Here is a 23672-nt window from a genome sequence, read left to right on the forward strand (position 1 = left end):
GGTTTTGATTCTCAAGTTCATTATGAATATAAGAAATTACTTTCCCACTTTGAATGAACACGAACAACTGTATATTATACATGTCTAATTAGTTCATTGTAGCTAAAATGTTTATTTTGAGGAGGACACAAGGAAAAACTAAACTACACAAGATGTTCGTGTTAATTGTAAAATACAATATAAAGTAGAAGCCCAGTATAAAATTTTACATTTTCTCTCACCTGACTTATTTTTATCGTGCTCTGCAGGACTAGGAGTATTACGTCTGTAAGAGCTAAAAGGCTGGCTACTCAAAAGGTTATCACACTGCAAGCTATGACACAAGGTCTCAAGAAAACGCAGAGCAAATGAGGCACTATTCACTGGAGGGAGCTGGACTGAGTGAGTTTCCCCATCAAAGGAGGCTATTGGGGGGAAAAGAGATGTCAGAGTTACTTCATAGAAAGATAAAACTACAATATCAAACAAACCATCAATTAGGAAATGTATTATAAATCTTATTTGTGTTTTTGTAATTTATAAAGGAATTACCTAAAATTATAAAGGCCCCTCTCATTCAAACACAATAACCTGTATTGGTAAAAAGCATTCTCATTTTCTCATTTAAAAATATTCATAAGGCAAACAACAAGAGCAGCAACTCAGTGATCTAGAATGCTTCCTGCTATTCCAAGCATTCTGTGGGTATAAATGTAGTATCTGAACAGACAATCAACCAAGGTATTTTTTCTATAGTGAGCTTAATAGAGCATGTAAAAAAAATCTTTTATCTCAATTTACAGTAGGACTCTGAACATTGTCTATTTTGAATGTAAACTTTCCAAACCAGAGTTAAAAATCTATTAACAGGTAATTATCATAAATATTTTACTGTATCAATATAAGTATGCCAATGTTATAAATAGTTAAATAGTCTACAAATATTATAAACTCCTTGCCTTCTCAAAACCTAACATCAAATTTGGAAGAAAAGCTGAATAAAGGATTAGATGAACATACCAGTTATCACTTCTCCTCCACGATGATCTGGCTTAAGAAATCCAAAAACAGTCTTACTTTGGATGGCACAATCCACACAGGCCTGCACGGTCCGCCGGAGCACCACATTCACAGGGCCTGGGCCAAAGTGGTCAGGCAGCTGCTGGATTTTCTTATGATCCAAGTGAGGGCCAGAATCTCCATGTTTGTTTACATAGACACACACTTGGGGAAACGTGTATATAAATATAACAAATCAGATTGGTTAAAAGCAACATAAACATTACACAATTAGCTATTATATCCCACTAACCACACTTCACTCAAAGAGAACCCAAATACAGTTAATATCAACAATCATATGCTACCTAAAAATATGCATGTAAATATATTTTCACATCTATATAAAGATATTAAATCTAGAAAGAAATAATCCAATGCCTATTCAATTTTCTAGAATTTTGCCTAAATTAATTATAAGAGCTATCCAACTTTTAGTAGCATCACAAAACAATTCTTCACACATTCCCACATCATTTAAAATGGTATAAAGACATATATTTTCATCTTTTAACTGTACACACAGTACAAGAATTTTCTTTCAAAAATGGGTCATGTTAATACACTCCTTCTCCGACTGAATTTTAAATTACCAACATTGTACCTTCACTGTATTTTCTAAAGTAACCAAATAATTTAAAATACATGCCACACAATAAGTTCTAATGACCTACAGTAATTATTTTCATTAACTTAAGGAAAATAAAAATGGTCTTTATATAAATGCCAAGGTTCAGTGAAGGAAATTTTTAAAATAATGCTTTTCTTAGTATAATAAAAGCATTTGATTTAGAGGCAAATCATCTATAATCATGTAAATGTCACGTTTCCATAGTATTTCTTCACGAAGAATCAATAAATATAAACCAACATACAATGTAACAATATGAGGGTACATTATTACCAAACATAAAATATGCTGTTCCCCTAAATCAAGAAGCACATTTTCATCCATTACCTAATTTATATTGCCAAATTTTACATATACATAGTCTACATTCAGTATAATAAAAACCCATTAATCTCACTTTCACTACATTGAAATATATGATAATTCAACCTTGTGGCAATAGCCAGAGGAAGGATGGACTCTGTCACTGAAATGAAACAGCTATTAAAAACTTAATCCAAAAAAAATAAATAAAAAAAAAATAAAAAACTTAATCCAAGGTGCCTGGGTGGAGCAGTTGGTTTGGTGTCCGACTCCTGGTTTTGGCTCAGCATTGGGCCAACTCCTGGTTGTGATCCTGGGGTTGTGGGATTGAGCTCCGAGTTGGGCTCCGCACTAAGCGTGGAGTCCGCTTGAGAATCTCTTTCCTTCTCCCTTTGCCCCTCCTGCTCATGCTCTCCCTCTCCCTCTCTCTCTTAAATAATAACTGTTTTTTTTTAAAAATTAAAACTTATCCCATGGTGCTGGTGGTATGGACAAAGTCCTACTAAACACAAGTAAAGCTAAACAAAGATTTCAATGTTTTTATCTCCTTTGTGTTATACTTTTAGCTAGTCTCTCCTGCTAACAGACTAAAAATCAGAAATAATAAACTCACAAAATGAGGTATGTTACAATAATCTTTAAGTGATTTCTATTTCATTTTTTTAAAAAGATTTTATTTACTCATGACAGACGCAGAGAGAGAGAGAGAGAGGCAGAGGCACAGGCAGAGGGAGAAGCAGGCTCCATGCACAGAGCCCAATGTGGGACTCAATTCCGAGTCTCCAGGATCACACCCTGGGCTGAAGGTGGCACTGAACCACTGGGCCACCAGGGCTGCCCGTGATTCCTATTTCCAAAAAATAATTTCTTTGTAATAAGAAAAGGAAAACTGGAGAGAAAAGTCCAAGAACAGAAGAGTATAAGTTAGACAACGAACTAGGAGATAAAGCAATGGTACATGCTTTAAAAAATAGGAAGGGAACAAGAAAATGTGGAAGAGATGACAAATAAAAGGGGTATTCGTTCAGTCTACTTCTATATCATTTCATACTCTTCACATAATAGAGAATAATTTGAAGTCATCATGCCCCTTGAAAGGCAAGGATGGGTCAAGATTTTTAAAAGGCATTCTAAGAAGATTTGAAGTATCTTTAAAAATATATACAAGACAAAAGACATTGTGAAGCAAGATAAAAGGAAAACAAAAATAGATTTGACAATGAGGTAAATTTTGTAAATCTGGGGCAGCCCCGATGGCGCAGCCGCTTAGCGCCGCCTACAGCCCAGGGTCTGATCCTTGGAGACCTGGGATTGAGTCCCACGTCGGGCTCCCTGCATGGAGCCTGCTTCTCTATGAATAAATAAATAAAATCTTAAAAAAATTTTTTTTTGTAAATCTTACTAAGATGGTTAAAATACTTTTGAGTACTGAATTTTCAGGGGATCCCTGGGTGGCTCAGTGGTTTAGCACCTGCTTTCGGCCCAGGGCATGATCCTGGAGTCCCAGGATTGAGTCCCAAGTTGGGCTCCCTGCATGGAGCCTGCTTCTCCCTCTGCCTGTGTCTCTGCCTGTGTCTCTACCTCTCTCTCTCTCTGTCTCTCATGAATGAATAAATGAAATCTTTTTAAAAAGTACTGAATTTTCAAATGACTTGTGTATTTAAACAGTCTTTCCTGGGGATCCCTGGGTGCCTGCCTTTAGCCCAGGGCGTGATCCTGGAGTCCCAGAATCAAGTCCCACATCAGGCTCCCTGCATGGAGCCTGCTTCTCCCTCTGCATGTGTCTCTGCCTCTTTCTCTCTCTCTCTGTCTCTCATGAATAAATAAAATCTTAAAAAAAGTAAAATAGTATCTCCTTAACATCAAAATGAACAACCAGAATTTCAAAATACTTAAATATGAAAAATGCTAAGAAAAAAACAAAAACATGTCTTATCATCATCTTTTTTCCTCTTATTTTATTCCTCAGATTTCAGCGACACTAAAATAACAAAGAGTAAAAGATTAGTAATTTTATACCCTTTAAAAAAATACTAATTTACCTGTTGACATCACTATTTTAGATGTGCCAGGAGTAACATCCTTATATGAAGCACGACGGTCTCTGGTCAGGGAATTTATAGAAGCTGAAGATGTAGAACACAAAACAGGAATATATTTTTCCTATTAAAAAAACACAAATATATATTACACAATTTCAAAAATGTATAGATAAGGAAGTCAGAAAATTATCAGCATCACTGGTTCACAAATGATCAGCTGTCAGAAGTCCTTGGGTTTAGAAACCTGAGTGTGTCACAAACTACAGTACTTTCTAAACTGTGCTCCTCAGAGGGGCCAATAAGGTGGTCACGTGGAAGAAGAAGAGACCAAAGTATGGGATTCCCAGCATCACCCCTTCCCCAACTGGCCACACCTTAGCCAAATAGCTCACTCTATAAAACTTGTTTTTATTTTCTGAGGCTCCCTGTATGACAAGTTTTTTCACACTGCTAAAGAAGAGTCTGCAAATCCAATCCAGCAATACACCAAAAGGGGCGGGGAACCTCAACAAGGCAGAGGATTGACTCTGTCTTTACAAAGCAGTCACTCATCTGGTTTTTACTACATCTAGCCTGCATTTCTCCATATTATATATGATAATTTTGACAAAATTACAGGTGGTTTGCTGAAGTCCATATAACATTATGCCTATTTTGGGACACGTGGGTGGCTCAGTGGTTTAGTGGTTTAGTGCCTGCCTTCGGCCCAGGGCGTGATCCAGGATTGAGTCCTACATGGGGCTCCCTGCATGGAGCCTGCTTCTCTCTCTGCCTATGTCTCTGCCTGTGTCTCTCATGAATAAATAAATAAAATCTTAAAAAAAAACATTATGCCTATTTTATATAAGAACCAAATGTCTTCTAGGCATTGTTAAATATTATTAGTGTTTTATTTTGTATCAACTCTTGGGGTTTCCTTGGAGCTACCTTCAAACAAAACTCTCCAATGTCAGAGCTACCTTTAAATAAGGCTCTCCAATGTCAGAGAAGGGGGCCTTGTATCTAGAAAAGGTAATAATATGGGATATTTTAAAAGCAGGGACAAAGGAGGATAAAATAGCATAACATTCAATGTTTTTGTATTTTCCTTATTTGTTAAATTAATGACTGTCATTTGGGTTCACTGTAGTAAGTCATGTTTTTTTTTAAAGATTTTAAAGATTTTTTATTTACTCATAGAGACACAGAGAGAGAATGAGAGGCCGAGACACAGACAGAGGGAGAAGCAGGCTCCACCCAGAGAGCCTGACGTGGGACTCGATCCAGGGTCTCCAGGATCACCCCCTGGGCTGCAGGCGGCGCTAAACTGCTGCACCACTGGGACTGCCCAGTCATGTTATTTTTTAAGTACTAAATTATAATATTGTGTTGATATATTCTCATTCTTTCAGTATTTCAAAAATCTGAATCTGAATCCTTTGACTGAAGATATACCAAGATAGTATAGTTATATTAACATTGTAAATTGAATAAATGTGCTTCTATACCTCTAGAATCCTTAAGGGGGGATGTAATGTGGACAGCTGACAGAGTCTACTGCAAGAATAATTCGTACTCTAGTTGAAAGACTTCCTAAATAATTAAACTATAGAGGCACCTGGGTGGCTCAGTTGGTTAAGCGCCCGCCTTTGGCTCAGGGTCATAATCCTAGGGTCCTGGGATTGAGCCCTATGTAGGGCTCCCTGCTCAGTGGGAGCCTGCTTCTCCCTCTCCTCTTCCTCTGCCCTTCTTCTTCCTCCCTCCATCCTGTTCATGCTTGCTTTCTCACCCTCTCTCTCTCTCTCAAATAAATAAAATCTTTAAGAAATATAATTAAACTATGGCATGACAGTACTAAAAAAGGATATAGGAAACTGGATGAGAATCTTATTTTCATGATGAAACAGTAAAGCTAGAAAAGATGAATTAAAATTCTTCCTTTGAAATAAAAAAGTTTATTATAAAAAAATTATAGGGGCACCTGGGTGGCTCAGTTAAGAGTCTGCCTTCTGCTTGGGTGGTGATCCCAGGGTCCTGGGATTGGAGCCTTGCATTGGGATCCCTGTTCAGCATTGGGATCCCTGTTCAGTGGGGAGTCTGCTTCTCTCTCTGGTCCCCCCCCAACTCATGCTCTCTCTCCCACTCACTTTCTCAAATAAATAAATCAAGTCTTTAAAAAAATGTATAGAAATGTATAGAAAAAAATAAAAATAAAAAAACGTATAGAACCTGTCCCTTACCCCACACTACCACCTTATAAACAATATTCTTTTTTTTTAAGATTTTATTTATTTATTTATTTATTTATTTATTTTATTTTATTTATTTATTTATGAGAAAGAGAGACAGACAGACAGACAGAGGGAGAAGCAGAGGGAGAAGCAGGCTCCATGCAGGAAGCCTGATGTGGGACTCAATCCCGAGTCTCCAAGATCACACCCTGGGTGGAAGGCGGCACTAAACCGCTGAGTTACCCTGGCTGCCCTAAACAATATTTTCAAAAACACCTTTTCAAAATTGTCAAATTACCACGGGAATTATTTGAAAATAAAGGAGTAAAGAGAAACTTTATGAAGTTATTTCATATCTTTATACCAACTAATCACAAAGACTTTTTTCAGCAGCTGGAAAATACACATTAAAAATATGCATCAAAAAAGAATATGCATCAAGGGCGCCTAGGTGACAGAGTCAAATTTTTTTTTTTTGACAGTCAATTAAAACCTCTGAGTCTTGGCTTCAGCTCAGGGTCATGAGACTGAGCCCCATGTCCCGTTAAGCACTCAGAGTGGAATCTGCTTGGGTCTCCCTCTCCCTCCTCCTCCAATCCCCATTACACACGCTTTCACTTTCTCTCTCAAACAAATCTTTACAAAAATATATGCATCAATGACATCCTTGATACATTCTAATTTTTTAATGCATTTAAAGTATTTTTTTTAATTTTTATTTATTTATGATAGTCACACACAGAGAGAGAGAGAGAGGCAGAGACACAGGCAGAGGGAGAAGCAGGCTCCATGCACCGGGAGCCCGACGTGGGATTTGATCCCGGGTCTCCAGGATCACGCCCTGGGCCAAAGGCAGGCGCCAAACCGCTGCGCCACCCAGGGATCCCGCATTTAAAGTATTATTTCCCTTCATATATCACAACTTTCCTTAATTTTATGTAATTTATTCTGAATTTGAAAATTTTAATCTAATGATTTACAATAACTTGCTTATTTGATTTTTTCATTGCTTATGATTTTATACTTGAAATCTATTCACTGTTATTGACAGTATTTTAATTTTTATTTAAAATTTAAAAAAATAAATAAAATTTTTAATGCTTTTTGAAATAAAAATACCAATATTAATTTCAGCATTTTATTTTATTTTATTTTTAAAGATTTTATTTATTTATTCATGAGAGACACAGAGAGAAAGAGGCAGAACACAGGCATAGGGAGAAGCAGGTTCCATGCAGGGAGCCCAACACGGGACTCGATCCCGGGTCTCCAGGATCACGCCCTGGGCAGAAGGCAGCACTAAACCGCTGAGCCACCAGGGCTGCCCCATTAATTTAAGCATTTTAAAATCAAAATGGCATTGTCATTTTTGCTCTATACTGTAAACATTAAAATAAAACAGAAATGTTATATATATTGATATCAAATGGCTGAACTCAGAAATGTTTAAGTAATACTGCTGAAATTTAATTTAGTTCTAATGAGATCTAGGAAGGTTCTATGTCTTTATATTAAGAATATATCTCTTGGGATCCCTGGGTGGCGCAGCGGTTTGGCGCCTGCCTTTGGCCCAGGGCGCGATCCTGGAGACCCGGGATCGAATCCCACGTCGGGCTCCCGGTGCATGGAGCCTGCTTCTCCTTCTGCCTATGTCTCTGCCTCTCTCTCTCTCTCTCTGTGTGACTATCATAAATAAATAAAAATTAAAAAAAAAAAAAAAAAAAAGAATATATCTCTTGTGGGGCCCCTGGATGTTTAAGTATCCAACTCTTAGTTTCAGACAGGTCATGATCCCAGCCTCAAAGTGGACTCCAAGCTCAGCAAGGAGTCTGCTGAAGTTTCTCTCTTTCCCTCTCCCTCTGCTCCTCCCCCACTTGCTCTCTTTCTCTACCTCTAAATAAACAAATCTTAAAAATATATCATCTCTTATAAAAGAAAAAAAAAGAATATATCTCTTGTAGTACATATATTTGAGTCTTTTAAAATCCATTTTTATAATCTCTGTCTTTTATTGGAAAGTTTAGTCTACTAACTTTTAAAGTAATCATTAATATGTTTGGGTCTGGATATACCCTTTATTATTTCTTTTCTATTTGTCTCTTCCGTATTTTATTCCTCTATTCCTCCTTTCCTTTTTTTTTCTTTTTCAATTACTTACTGAATATTCCTTAAAATTCTATTTTATTTTATTTTTTTTCTATTTTATTTTCCTACTGGGCTTTTTAGCTATACTTCTCTGTATTTGTGTTTTTATAATATACCCTAGGGATTATACTGTATAACCCACAAAGTACTACTTGTACTATTATACTTAATATTGTACTACTTAACATAAAATGTTGAAACCTTGCAATGACAGAAATCCATATCCCTATCCCCCACTCAAAGCCTTTATACTCTTAAGTGTCATATTATTACATCATGTTATGCATTGATGTTATGTAATAATGTATTACATCATGCTATATATTACATTATCCCACAAGACCATAATATAATTATTGTTTTAGTCATATTATTATAAAGAAATGAAGAGGGGAAAAAAGCAAAAACCAAGTTATTCACATTTATCCAGAGATAAACTTCCTTCATTATTTCTTATAGTGCTTGTTTGCCAGTGTGGAATTCTCTAAGTATCCTTTATCTGAAAATGTCTTTACTTTACCTTTACCCTCACTCTTGAGGAGTATTCTTGCCAGATACAGAATTTTGTATAACACCCCACCTCCTGTGTGTACTTCCCCCCAACCACAGTGTGTCTGCTTCCATTCACTTTCCAGTATCTTCAAGTAGTTGTTTTTCCTATTATTTCCAGGTTTTAAAATTGTTTTCTTTGGGGGAGTCAGTTAGGTGGCCTAGTATCATTGAATTTATCACTTTGATTCCTCTCCCACCTGATTTATTGAAGCGTAATTTATGTACAGTAAAACTCACTTCACATTCATTTTTAAAGTATACTTACTTCCAAATAAACTGGCCTGAACATAAATACACACACACAGTATTTCCAATGTGGTTTTGAAAAAGTAGAACATTGTATTCAAAGTTTTAAGTTACCCAAGAAAAGGAATACCAATCTTGATGGCTATGTGGGCTTTAAAAAGCTTTATATATGCTTTTCATACAGTACATTCCTAAAGGGCCTCATCATACTCTTAGTAAATCCTAACTCTGTTATAAATAAGGCACTGCCTAGATCTATAATACAAATTAGGAGGAGATTAACTAACCTTTTTGGGGCCTTTCTTCCTTGGTGTGAGATTTTTAACAGCACTTCCCTTTGTAGGGACTGAAGTCTGTGGAGGTGGCTTAATGCGGCTTGATTTCCTGATCTGCTGTGTTGGTAATATTACAGCAGTTTTCTGTGGAGTCTGCATTGAATGCTGGGGTGCTTTGGAAACAGAAGACTGTGTTTTTGCTATATTCTTTGTAATAGGCACTGAGGAAAAAAAAACAACACAAAAATAAAACTAAAGTAAAATGACACAAGGTACTGTCCTCTTAGGACTCTAAATAAATTTAATTCAATCTTTAAATATATTCCAAAGGTTATTCATTAAAAAACATTTAAAATAAAAGTACCATTTAAAATGAAGTTTCAGGGCAGCCCCGGTGGCTCAGCGGTTTAGCACCACCTTCAGCCCAGGGCATGATCCTGGAGACCTGAGATCAAGTCCCACATCAGGCTCCCTGCATGGAGCCTGCTTCTCCCTCTGCCTGTGTCTCTGCCCCTCTCCCTCTCTCTCTGTGTCTCTCATGAATAAATAAATAAAATCTTTAAAAATAAATAAAGAAAATAAAATGAAGTTTCAGGGGTGCCTGAGTGGCTCAGTCGGTTAAGCATTCTGCCTTTAACTCAGGTCATGATCCCAGTGTCCTGGGATCTAGCCCCACATCAAGTTCCCTACTCAGTGGGGCATCTGTTTCTCCTTCCCTCTGCTCTTGTGCTCTCACTCACTTGTTCTCTCTCTCTCCACCCCCTCAAATCAATTAAGTTTCAGAGGCACCTGAGTGGCTCAGTTGGCTAAGCATCTGCCTTTGGCTCAGGTCATGATCCTGGAGTGCCAGGATGAAACCCCACATTGGGCTCCCTGCTCAGCAAGGGAGCCTGCTTCTCCCTCTCCTTTTGTCCCTCCTCCCCCCCCCCAAATAAGTAAACAAAATCTTTTTTAAAAAGTAAAAATAAAATAAAATAAATGAAGCTTCAGGGGGCACTGGGGTGGCTCAGTCAGTTAAGCATCTCTTAATTTTATTATTACAAAAAAACATGAATTTTACATAGTAAGAAGTACTAATGTCAAAAATTCTTTATAGGAAGAGCTGTGTAAGTAAAACATTTACACATTTATACAAAACTCAACTACTTTTTATTTTGAGGGCTTCATTTTACAACCTGAAAGTAATCTACTGCTTTGCTCCTCCCGTACTCCAAGACTATGTATAAATCAACCTTCGACGGAGAATACCACATCTTCCCTACAGCCTTTTTATCTACCTTTTATCAGTTACCCAACCAAGAGTAAGTAACAGCCTTCTTTCAGCTGCCAGGGGAAAGGAAAGACCACTTCACTGCCACCATCACTTTCCTCCCACCATTACTGTAGAATTATCTACAGTAATTCACCTACTAAACCAGTCTCCTTACCTCCTCCCTGTCATCTATCTCCTACTCCACACTCACTTCTGCTTTCTTCAGTAACTCCAGTAACCTAATTCACACTATTTATACTTACACTGTCTCCTGGTCATTATTATGAAATGCAAACATCACAATCCTGATATTTCATCATCCTGACCTCATCGCTGGAGAGTTTAGCTCCTCCCTAAAATGGTTATACTTAGCTATTTCTGGAATTTTTCTATCTCCAAGATAACCACTGTGCCTTCTTTTTCTTTTCTTTTTCTTTCTCTTTCTTTCTTCCAAGATTTATTTATTCATGAGAAACAAGGAGAGACAGAGAGAGAGAAGTAGGCAGAGGCAGGGAGAAGCAGGCTCCCCATGGAGCTGAGAGCCTGATCTGGGGCTCAATCCCAAGACCCGGGGATCACGACCTGAGCCCAAGGCAGATGCTCAACGGACTGAGCCACCCAGGTGCCCCGTGCCCCCTTCCTTTACCTCCAATTTTCTTACTTGCCACCTTTGCTTCACACCAAATGGCCATGCTTTTCATGTTCATTATGAGATCTAGCCACAAACCCTCTCCATTTTCGTCCAATCTATTAACTTTCTTCTGGCTTTACTTTACTCCCTATCAACTTCCTATCCACTTTTACCAATACCCCTCTAACTAGTATCCCTAACTTTATCATCACCCGATCTTTGATTGTGCTTGCTTCAGCAGCACATATACAAAATTGGTATGATACAGGGAAGATTAGCATGGTCCCTGTGCAAGGATGACACGCAAATTCCTTGATCTTTGATCATATCCAGCATGTTGGCTCCCACCTTTGAGGCATACTATCATTTGTTTTCTCTGGTCTTGAACTATACAACAAGAGTCAGCAAGCTTTTTCTATAAGGGCCCAGATAGTAAATATTTTAGGCTTTGAAGGCCGCATACAGTCTCTATTACACATTCTTCTTTGTTTCTTTGTTTGCTAGTTTTTTTAAAATCCTTTATGAATATAAAAACTATTCTTGGGTCACAGGCTACATGGGCTGGATATGGCTGGCCCTCAAGTTGTAGTTTGCCAGCTCTTGCTTTGGAACATTAGAATATTACTGATTGCTATAAAATCCACACTAACCTCAACTGGGGTATCACTGCTGCAACTCACAAACTTCCAAGTATGTTTCCACAACAGAATGTTTTTCCCTGTTAAAGTTCCCATCCCCTTCTCACCCTATTCCATTCAGCAAATGACCCTGCCTTCTACCTTATGGGAAGATTAAAGGGTATCTTTGGGATTGATCACAACCATCCCATTTCTCCATCTTAAAAGGTTTCATTCATTCTCATGTCTTTCTCTTGCATCAAATGAAAAGTTTTGTTTCTACTCTTCTAAGCCCAATCAATCCCCTTATGTCCTAATAACTATTTTCTTTGGTTCCTCTAGGACATTATGATTTCATGTCTTCCTTTCTCTTCATGGTATTTAATCACTTGATCCCCAACTCCTTGCTCTTACAACCCTCACAAATCCCTTATTTTGAAGTTAGTTCTCCTAGTTTCTGGTATACTTTCAAGCCTTTGCATGAATCTCCTTCTATTCACTACCAAAATACCAAGAAGAATCACCTTATACTTGATACTTCAATTTCCTTATTATTGTGTTTCCTTAGTCCCCTGTAATAAGCTTTTCTTCTTCCAAACACATTTTAAAGAAATTCTTTCACAGGTCAGTAATGACAAGTCCTAGTTACTAAATCTAAATAAATCCTCACTGTCTTGACTAATCTATTCATGTCCACAGTTCTGGTCTCCACTTCAATACATGGCATGAAGGAAAGGAAACAGATTGAGCTTTGGACCTGTATTTAAGTTCTTGTGCCAGGCTAGTTTAAGAGAGAACCTAAGAGAATATAAGGTCCTCAAAAAATATTCAGTGAATGAACAAAAACTATTTTCAACCTGTAAGCCAATGTTATTCCTCCAAAACCAGTATGTTCTATACATAATATGTAATAAAGTTGTAACAAATAAAATAGTAACTTTGTGGAACATGAAAAATGTAATGAAATCATTATTGATCTAAGAATTTTGGCATTTTATTTATTTTTCTTAAAGATTTTATTTATTTATTTGACAGAGAGAGTGAAAGAGTACAGGCAGGAAGAGCAGCAGCAGGAGAGGGAGAAGCAGGCTCCCTGATGTGGGGCTCAAGATCCTAGGACCCTGGGATCATGACCTGAGCCGAAGGCAGATACTAAACCAACAGAACCACCAAGGAACCCTGAATTTGGGCATTTTAAAATTTAAAATTTGATATTTGAAATGAATAAATCTTAGGACACAAATACTTGAGCTACAGCTTTAAATATTCTCCTAAAATGTAATATTCTATTACAATACAAGCTCCTTAATTCATGGTATATACACAAGTATGAGCAAAATAAGAAAAAAGCATCATAAAAAAATTTTATATATGAAAAGAAAATTTCACTTTAGAAAGCAAGCTTTTCAAAGGCAAATACTCAGCTTCGTTTATTGCCATATCCCCAACACCTAGAAAAAACACTTTTTAAACTATTTTAACTAAGGAGGAAAGAGTAATCATGCAATATATTAGACATCAAAATCAAACTATCTACATCACACATGTATTTATTATCCCTAAGAAGCAATCATATAACATATACACCATGCTGAAACTCTATTAAGTATTAATTAAATTATTTCCAACACAAAATACATTTTTTTAAATGATAAGGTTCAAACAATATATAGCCCTATAACCATGTGTTCACAGTGGCCACAAAGTAAGTAAAAACTTTTTTGAAAACAGTATGTAAAATATATAGGAGGCATATATATATATATACATATATATATACATGTATATGTGTGTATATATATGTTTATATATATAGTTATACATATATAACCATCTTTAATAAAACTTTTATGTGAATAACACAAACCCTACCTGATTCTTCAGCTTATCTTCAGATAGAATAGAGAATATTCAGGTAAGAAAAATATCTAGGAGATGAGAAGTCAGTGAATTGTGGAAATGCAAAAGAAATTAATAAATCTTGGGAAATGATCAGAAGTCAGTAAATAAAGTCAAGAGGAGGCCTAGAAGCCTGGAACAGGGGGAACTGAAGAAAGGAAACAGATGCCAATATTTATTGGCTACCCATTACATGCTAGACACTTACATTCCTGTTATCCCATGTAATCCACCCAAACGTCCTATGAAGTAGGTATCATTTCCCCACTTTATACATGAGGAGACTTAGGCTCTGTAAAGTTAGATAATTTACCCAAGATCACGCATTTGGCTAAGAGCGTTTGGTCTCCTAAGTGCATGTTTTTGTAATATGCTGCCTTGCTTTCTGTCCTCTAACAAAAAAGGCTATTAAATTCACTCCTCTGAGTCAAAGTGCACATGTTTACAAAAAAGGGGAGGGTGGGGCAAAAGACAATCTTATGAATTCCTATGTAATACTTCACTAGAGAGTCCATAGGTGCTCTCTAACAGAGGGAGTCTCCAGTTTTTAAAAAACCAGATGTAGAGGCATACTTACAAAGAGAAGTACAGACAAAAACACACTGGTAAAACTTTTCATGCCTGGGGATTTAACTTTAATATTAATTTCCAAATAGTACTCATTAAATATACATTTCTGCTGACACATGAAGATGATTATTGAAAGATAGTGCTTGCCTTCTCTGAATTGTGAAAAAATAGCTGCACATACAATTACCACAGAAAAGGAAATACACTTAGAAATGAACAGCAACTTCCTATTTCCAGCTACTATTATATATGTGCTGGTTTAGCTTATACATGGCTGACTTGAACCTAAACAAAAATGGGTCAGAGATATAAATTAGTATGTATCTTGCTTTTAATCTAAAAAAGACTTAAGAGGCATGGTTGTGGGGTGCCTGCGTGGCTCAGGTGGTTAAATGTCTGCCTTTGGCTTGGATCATGATCCCAGAGTCCTGGGATTGAGCCCTGTTTTAGGCTCCCTGCTCAGCAGAGGTCTGCTTCTCCCTCTCCCTCTGTGCTTGCTCTCATTCTCTCTCTCAAGAAAATAAATAAAATCTTAATAAAAAAAAGTATGGTTACTTAGTGTTCTCCAGATTTTCTACCTACCATTTACTGAATACTTAGTGTGTACTTTTTACCATCCTAGGCAATTTATAGGAAATCCAGAAGAAATAAATATGGTCCCAGTCATATAGTTCAGGTTTCCTGTGAGTGTATTTGTGGATCCATAAAATTCCTATTTCTTTAAGTAGATCCATGATATATGACTTCCTTCTCCTCTAATAGACTGAATACTATATATGCAGCCATATGACAAGAAGAGCAAAAATTACTATAAAAACAGATCCCCTGAATTTTGAGGCAAGAAATAAACAAAGTCAAATTCTGAATAGCCAAACCAGAAAAGCAAGATATGGTTTGGAGAAACCAAAACTGAGTAAAAAAGAAAAATCTGTCATTGTAAATATTTGACCTTGGAACCTTTATCAGGTTTAGAAATTCTTTGCAAGTCATCTTCCTTAGTCTTAAAACTCCATGTACAATTAAACTACCATTTATACTAAAATCTTGCATATTGCTAACTACAAATGCAAAGAAAAATATAAATTTCAACTTTGAAAAATTCAGAGATAGTTACACTTGCACTATCACTATCCAAACTTGAGGCCTGGTATTCATGAAAGCTCAGTTGAGGTGTCCAATGCCTCTATCTGTAATTTTGCTCCCTGAATCATAGAGTTCACACTGCCACAAACTGGAGGAGGGAGAGGGAAAAGGAAAAAGTTCCAAGTAGACTCTGTGCCAAAGGTAGAGCCTGGCATGGGGCTTGATCCCATGACCCTGAGATCCTGACCTGAGCAGAAACTAAGAGTTGGAAGCTTAACTGACTGGGTCACCCAGGTGCCCCTGAGAATCTTTTAAATGTACGTTTATTTCCTTATTTTCAGCAATAAAAAAAATCATTTTAGAAAACCTCAACTATGTGAAGAAAAACTCTTAAAGGAAACCACAGGGGGTAGTTACTAGTGGAAAGTTAAACAAGGAAGCATGTTCCTGACACCATAGCAGGCATTTGGAAGTCAGAAGCCAGCTGAGGACTACGAATCTTCTCAGAAGAAATAGGGTAAAGATCAAATGGACCCGCTGGTACCAACTGCTCATTATACTTATTCCTTTCTCTGCTTCTAGATTAGGTTCAAATCCAGATTGACCACATAATAACTACAAGACCTTGGGCAAATTATTTAAATTCAGCATGTGGCACCTGGTATATACATTCAATAAATGTTAACTGTTAAGCAGCAGTAGCAACAGCATCACTACCACCACCAGTCCTGCCTCTATTCTTACCCACCCTTCCCAGACCCTGAGGGTGCTCCTGGCCCTCTTCTATCAGGGGATAGGGTATTGGGGAAACCTTGTTGTCAATATCTAACAAATGCAGGAAAAAGTTTCCTCCAAAGAAGGAACTCCTATTTACCTACATTTGCTCTAGCTAATACCTTCACTCCTTCCTTTTAGAGCTAGACTCCTTGAAAGACTAGCCCAGGTTCACTATTACTGCGATTTTCTTATTTTCAACCCTCTGCAATTATACTTCCAGACACCTCTTTTTAGGGAACCTCTGGGTGCTAAGGTCACCCACAACCCCTAACAGCACTAAGCACTTTAGATAATGTCTTTTTAAATTCTTTATTGGATCTCACACATCACTCCCTCCTGGTCCTCCTCCTACCTCTGTCACATTTCCTGTGGTATTTCCCAGGATTAGCCACCTTCTCTCTACCCCCCTCAGTTTTGAGTGCTTTAAGTTTACTCCTTTGATTTCAGCTACTGCCTAGATATAATGATGATTGCCAAATTACTTGCTCTTACATTCTCCTGCCCACTTAAGCATTCATAAACCACCCCCCACCCATCATAGGCCTCTCTCAAGTTCCAGAGCTATGTCTTCAATAGCCAACTAGATAATCTAAATAGGCATTTCTTGGGGCCCCTGGGTGGCTCAGTTGGTTAAGGGACTCTTGGTTTCAGCTCAGATCATGATCTCACGTGTCGTGGGACTAAGCTCCACAGTGAGCTTCTGTGCTCAGTGGGGAGTCGGCTTGAAGATTTTCTCCCTCTGACCCTCCCCCAACTCAGGTGCATATGCTCTCCTTCTCTCAAATAAATAAATAAATCTTTAAATAAGCATCTCTCACTCAACATGTCCAAAACCAGAATTCATATGCTTATCTGGTATGCTGTATCTTGAATAACATTACCTTTTACACCCAATTATCAGTGGTCAGAAATCTTGAAGACATTTTGTACTCTTCTTCCATCCACATGTCTAAGCAAGCCTAAATACTTTCTGGTGATAGTTTTCTTTATGCCTATGAAATGACTTGGTTCAGAATCTTGTGATTTCTCACATAGTCTATAACACTAGCCTCTAAATTGGCATTCCTGGCTGCCTCTTCCAATCCATACTGCATAGCATATAATCATGATCTTTCTAAAATACAAACTATATGTGGGGCACCTGGCTGGCTCAGTCTGAAGAGCATGTGACTCTTGAGATTGGGGTTGTGAGTTCAAGCCCCATGTGGGGTGTAGAGATTACTTAAATACATAAAAAACTTAAAAAAAAAATAAAACCCAACCTGTATGTCACTTTTCCTCATAAAAAAAAATCTTCAGGGACGCCTGGGTAGCTCAGTCAGTTAAGCATCCAGCTCAAGTCATGATCTCATGCATCATGAGATCGAGCCCCATGTCAGGCTTTGTGCTCAGCAGGGACTCTGCTTGAAAATTCTCTCACTCTGCCCCTCCTTCCACACGTAGTCTGTCTCTCTCTCTCTCTCTCTCATAAATCTTTCAAAAAAAAAAAATCTTAAGTGATGCCACATTATCCATATGCTAAAATCTAAATTCCTTGGCCTGGTGTCCAAGGCCCTCTACATATCTTCTATTCTCCAACTCTCTCATCTCCTCTATTCTCCAATTATCATTATAGATTCAGCCATAATCATCTGTTTCAGGTCCCCAAATAGTCTGACTCTTATTGACTTTGCAGAAGCTGATCCAAGAAAGGCCTTCCCTCATCAATGGCTTACCTACTATACATTTGAAACTCTGCTCAATCACCAGCACAGCAAAATTCTAGCACTAAACTCCCAGGCACACCATAGGACCTAATGCTCATAAACTACACATACTGCCTATATCTCCAGCAGCAGATATTACAGCATCTTATCTTAACTTATATATCTGTCCCATCACACCGTGAATTCCTTTAGAGGAAGGAACTATGTTAGTTCAAACCATTATTATACCTCCAACATCTGGTCTAGGGCCTGCTACATAATGAGCATCCAACAAATGTTTGTAAAATGAATAAATGTTTAATATCTAAGTTTTGTCTCTGGTCTTATATTCCCATAGGAACAATTCAGGTAGTTTATGCATCAAATATATCATCATTGCTTCATCACAAAATTTTACAGTTTTCTTGGAAAAAAAATATGCTTCATCTCAACAAGGTAGGTTACAGAGGGAACATATCTCAACCTACTAAAGGCCATATATGAAAAACCCACAGCTAACATACACAATGGTGAAAACTGAAGAGCTCTTCCCCTAAGGTCAGGAATAAGACAAGGATGTCCACTCTCATCTCTTTTATTCAACATAGTACTGGTAATCCTAGTCACAGCAGACAACAAAAAGAATTAAAAGGCATCCAAATTGGTAAGGAAGGAATAAAACTTTCATTATCTGCATATGACATAACAGTATACATAAAAACCCTAAAGACTCCACACCAAAAAACTACTAAAGCTGACAAATGAATGCAGTAAGGTCACAGAACCAAATCAATGTGCAAAAAGCCACTGCACTTTTTTTTAAAGATTTTATTTATTCATTAGAAACAGAGACAGAGAAAGCAAGAGAGAGAGGCAGAGACACAGGCAGAGGGAGAAGCAGGCTCCACGCAGTGAGCCCGACATGGGACTTGATCCCAGGTCTCCAGGATTAGGCTCTGGGCTGAAGGCAGCGCTAAACCACTGGGCCACCCGGGCTGCCCTTGCACTTCTATACACTAATAATGAAGTAGTAAAAAGAGAAATTAAGAAAACTATCCCATTTACAATTGCATCAAAAATAATAAATTCCTAGGAATAAACTTGAACAAGGAAGTGAAAAACCTGTGATCTGGAAACTATAAAATACTGATGAAAGAAATTGAAGATGACACAAACAAATGGAAAAATAGTCCAGGCTCATGGATTGGGGGAACCAATACTGTTAAAATATCCATACCATCCAAAGCAATCCAGAGATTTAATGCAATCCCTATCAAAATACCAATAGCATTTTTCACAAAATTAGACCAAATAATCCTAAAATTTGTAAGGAACCACTAAAGACCCTGAACAGCCAAAGCAATTTTGAAAAAGAATGGAACTAACTAGAGGTATCACAACCCCAGATTTCAAGATATACTACAAAGCTATAGCAATGAAAATAGTATGGCACTCGCATAAAGACAGACACATAAATCAATAGAATAGAATACAGAGCCCAAGAATAAATCTACAATTACGTGGTAAATTAATCTTCAACAAAGGAGGCAAGAATACGCAATGGGAAAAAGACAGTCCCTTCTACAAATGGTGCTAGGAAAGCTGGACAGCTACAACCAAAATAATGAAACTTAAAAAAAGAATGAAACTAGACCACTCTCTTATATTGTACACAAAAATAAACTCAAAATGGATTAAAGATCTAAATCTGAGATCTGAAACCATAAAAAAAAAATCTCAAAGGAGAGCACAGGCAGTAATTCCCTGATACTGGCCATAGCAATTTTTTCTAGATTTATCTCCTAAGGCAAGGGAATCAAATGTAAAAATAAATTATTGGGACTACATCAAAATAAAAAGCTTCTGCATAGTAAAGGAAACAATCAACAAAACTAAGAGGCAACCTACTGAATGGGAGAAGATATATGTAAATGAATATATATAATGAACTATAAACAGTAAATATATAATGAACATACAATTCAACACCCAAAACACCACAAATAATCCAATTTAAAAATGGGCAGAAGATATGAATAGGCATTTCACTAAAGAAAACATACAGATGGCCAACAGACATTGAAGATGTCTCTTCAAAGATGCTTAATATCACTCATCATTAGGGAAATGCAAACCAAAACCACAATGAAATATCACCATACACCTGTCAGAATGGCTAAAATCAAAAACACAAGAGACAAGTGTTGGCGAGGATATGGAGAAAAAGGAACCATTGTGCACTGCTGATGGGAATGCAAACTGGTGTAGCCACTCTAGGAGACAGTATGGAGGTTTCTCAAAAAGTTAAAAATAGAATTACCACAGGATCCAGTAATGCTACTAGTGGGTATTTATCCAAAAATACAAAAATACTAAGTCAAAAAGATATGTGCATCCCTATGTTTACTGCAGCATTATTTACAAAAGCCAAATTATAGAACCAACTCAAGTTATCTATTGATAGATGAATGGATACACACACACACACACACACACATGCATACACACACAAAATGGAATATTAGCCATAAAAAAGAAAAAGATCTTGCCATTTGCAACAACATGGACAGATCTAAAGAGTATAAGGCTAAGAGACTTAAGTAAGTCAGAGAAAGACAAATACCATACAATTTCACACCTGTGGAACTTAAGAAACAAAACAAACAGGAAAAAAAGAGACAAGCCAAAAAACACTCTTAACTATGGAGAACAAACTGATGGTTACCAAAGAGGAGATGGGTGGGGAGCATGGATGAAGTAGGTGAAGGGGATTAAGAGTTAACTTACGGTGGTGAGCACTGAGCACTGAATGGTTAAATCACTATATTGTACACCTGAAACTAATATAACAGTGTATTAAAAAAAACTTCAAATACTAATCAACTTAAAAAAATCAACTTCTAGAACACACTCTATTCAAAAATAAAGGAAGGATTAGGGCGCCTGGGTGGCTCAGTCAGTTATGTGCCTGCCTTAGGCTCAGTTCATGATCCCAGAGTCCCAGGATGCAGTCCTGCATCAGGCTCCTGCCCAGCAACCGGCTCCCTTCTCAGCAGGGAGTCTGCTTCTCCATCTGCCCCTTATCCTGCTCCTGTGCTCACATACGCTTTCTCTCTCAAATAAATAAATAAATAAAAATCTTTTTAAAAAAATAAAGGGGGCAGCCCCCGTGGCACAGCAGTTTAGCGCCGCCTGCAGCCCGGGGTGTGATCCTGGAGACCCAGGATCAAGTCCCACATCAGGCTCCCTGCATGGAGCCTGCTTCTCCCTTTGCCTGTGACTCTGCCTCTCTCTCTCTCTCTCTCTCTGAATAAATTAATAAAATCTTTTAAGAAAATGAAGGACTGCAAACCAAAATCACAATTTGGTGCTACTTTACACCCACTAAGATGCCTATTAAAAAGGAAAATAATAAGTAGGGGCACAGGGATATGGAAAAATTGTAACCCCCATACTTTGCTGGTGGGAATGTAAAGTAGTGTAGCTGCTGGAAAAGTTTGGTGGTACCAGAAAAAGTTAAACATAACATAGAATTAACATATGAACCAGCAATTCTATTTTTAGGTATACACCCAAAATAAATAAAAACAGGGACTCTAACAAGTACATGTACAGGGATGTTCATAGCAGTACTATTCACAGAAGCCAAAAGGTGGAAACAATACAAATGTACATCAACAAATAAATGGATAAACAAATGTGTTATACGTGCATAAAATGGAATATCATTCATCCATAAAAGGGAATGAAGTACTAATACCTGAAATGACATGGATGAACCTTGAAAACATACTAAATGAAAGAAGACAGACACAAAATAATATACTGTATGATTCAATTTACATGAAATATCTAGAATAGGTTAAATATAAAACACAATACAGATTAGTGACTACCAGAGGCAAGAGGGAAGAAAGAAAGGAAACAAGTATTTAGTGGGTACAAGGTTTCCTTTTAGGGTGATGAAAATGTTTTGACACTATAAAGGTGGTAGGTGCACAATATTATGCATGTACCTAAGTGACCCTAAACTGTGCATTTTAAAATTGTTAACTTTAGGGGATCCCTGGGTGGCTCAGTGGTTTAGCGCAGCCTTCAGCCCAGGGCGTGATCCTGGAGTCTGGGGATCAATTCCCACATCGGGCTCCCTGCATGGAGCCTGCTTCTCCCTCTGCCTGTGTCTCTGCCTCTCTGTGTCTCTCATGAATTAATAAATAAAATCTTTAAAAAAAGTCCTTTAAAAAAGTAAAAATAAAATTGTTAACTTTATGTTATCTGAATTTTACCTCTTTTGAAAAAAACAACACTGGGGGGAAAAATGAAATCTGTATACTTCAAATGGGCCATAGACTTTGCATATATTATTAAAATTTGTGCTTACAATTTTGTAAAGCAAATATTATCATCTCCATTTTACATATAAAGAATCAGAGGCTCAGTGCGATAAGTAACATCTAACCCAGATCACACACGTAGTCTAGAAGTGGTAGAAATGGGATTCAAATTCAGGATTGTCTCACCCAATAGCCCATGCTCTTTCCTGAAACTAGGTACTATTTTTAATTAGTAAGGGAAACAATGAAAAGACATGTCTTTTAATTAAAGTATTTTCTATTAACAAAACAAAATGCAGAATTAAATAGTTGGTTAAACATTTTTTCAGGTTCAAATTTGAGGGAGCTTATGAGTAAACCACAAATAAAAATATCTAAAGTAGTTCTAAAAACAAATTATGAACATGCCCTTAAATAATCCAATGTTCAGGGGTTTTCCTTTTTTTCAATTCTCTTGGCTAAATAAACCCTTAAGAAAAAAAATTCCATCAAATACTGGAGGAGTACTTTCTTTAAATTTTCTTGTGGATTCTCTCAAAATCAAACATTTATAATCTGAACACATTTTATGACTATTAATTACTAAAATATCAAAGTAAGAATACTTAAGTAGATGGGGCCAAACCAACACAATTCTGTATACATAGAATAAAATACAACATAGGCTTCTGAAGACATCCTCAGCGAGTCTCAATGACTACTGGCAATTAATTAACATTTCTGATTTTTTAATTAAAATATCCTGAGGTTTATATACCAAAAAATTAGCAGATGGCAAGAATACAAGCAATTTTGAGGTCACACAAGTGACTCAGTTACGCATCTGCCTTCAGCTCAAGTCATGATTCTAGGGTCCTAGGATAGAGCCCCACTTCAGGCTCCCTGGTCAGTGGTGGGCCTGCTTCTCCCTCTCCCTCTGTCCCCTACTCATGCTCTGTCTCTTTCTCTCAAATAAATAAATAAATAAAATCGTAAAAAAAAAAAAAAGAATACAAGCAATTTTTATATTTTACTCTTATCACTTATCTTTGTTTTCTAAATGTTCTACAATACCAATTTTGTCATTAAAACTATAAAATGCCCCAACAAAGATAAACCTAGCCACTTTCTTGAATAACAGAACAAGTCACGTCCCTAAAGAAAACAATTATTCAACATAAGCATTGTAATATTTTGATTTAAAAAAAAAACATACAACTCACAGAGGCATATATGCATCCACTAAAAAATAACTAGATACTCATGCAGGCTCACTGCACACTGGCAGTGATCCTTAGAATCTGCACCTGTCTCCAGCAGTTTCAGAATTAAAGAGTAGATCCCTTCTGTAGCACAGACTGACTCAGCAGAATATAATTGTAAAAGCATCTCTACTGCCCAAG

General features: G+C 37.1%; 1 protein-coding gene and 1 non-coding gene across 11 annotated transcripts in view; one reads left to right on the forward strand and one right to left on the reverse strand.

Moving 5' to 3' along the window:
• SCML2 (Scm polycomb group protein like 2) overlaps nucleotides 1-23672 on the reverse strand; it is a 100038-nt gene that overhangs the window by 15366 nt on the left and 61000 nt on the right. For all 10 annotated transcript variants that reach the window (XM_025437872.3, XM_049107581.1, XM_049107580.1 and 7 more), the window contains 4 exons: nucleotides 9455-9663; nucleotides 4015-4135; nucleotides 1000-1203; nucleotides 222-404 (listed from right to left, as the gene is read on the reverse strand). In XM_025437872.3, the coding sequence (XP_025293657.1) occupies nucleotides 222-404; nucleotides 1000-1203; nucleotides 4015-4135; nucleotides 9455-9663 (717 nt within the window). The remainder of the gene's footprint in view (nucleotides 1-221; nucleotides 405-999; nucleotides 1204-4014; nucleotides 4136-9454; nucleotides 9664-23672) is intronic.
• On the forward strand, nucleotides 11551-11657 carry LOC112656014 (U6 spliceosomal RNA). The gene has a single exon (XR_003134039.1). It is a non-coding gene; the product is annotated as a U6 spliceosomal RNA (small nuclear RNA).

This window comes from Canis lupus, chromosome X, assembly GCF_003254725.2.
Source record: "Canis lupus dingo isolate Sandy chromosome X, ASM325472v2, whole genome shotgun sequence".
In the NCBI taxonomy this organism is placed as follows: Eukaryota; Metazoa; Chordata; class Mammalia; order Carnivora; family Canidae; genus Canis; species Canis lupus.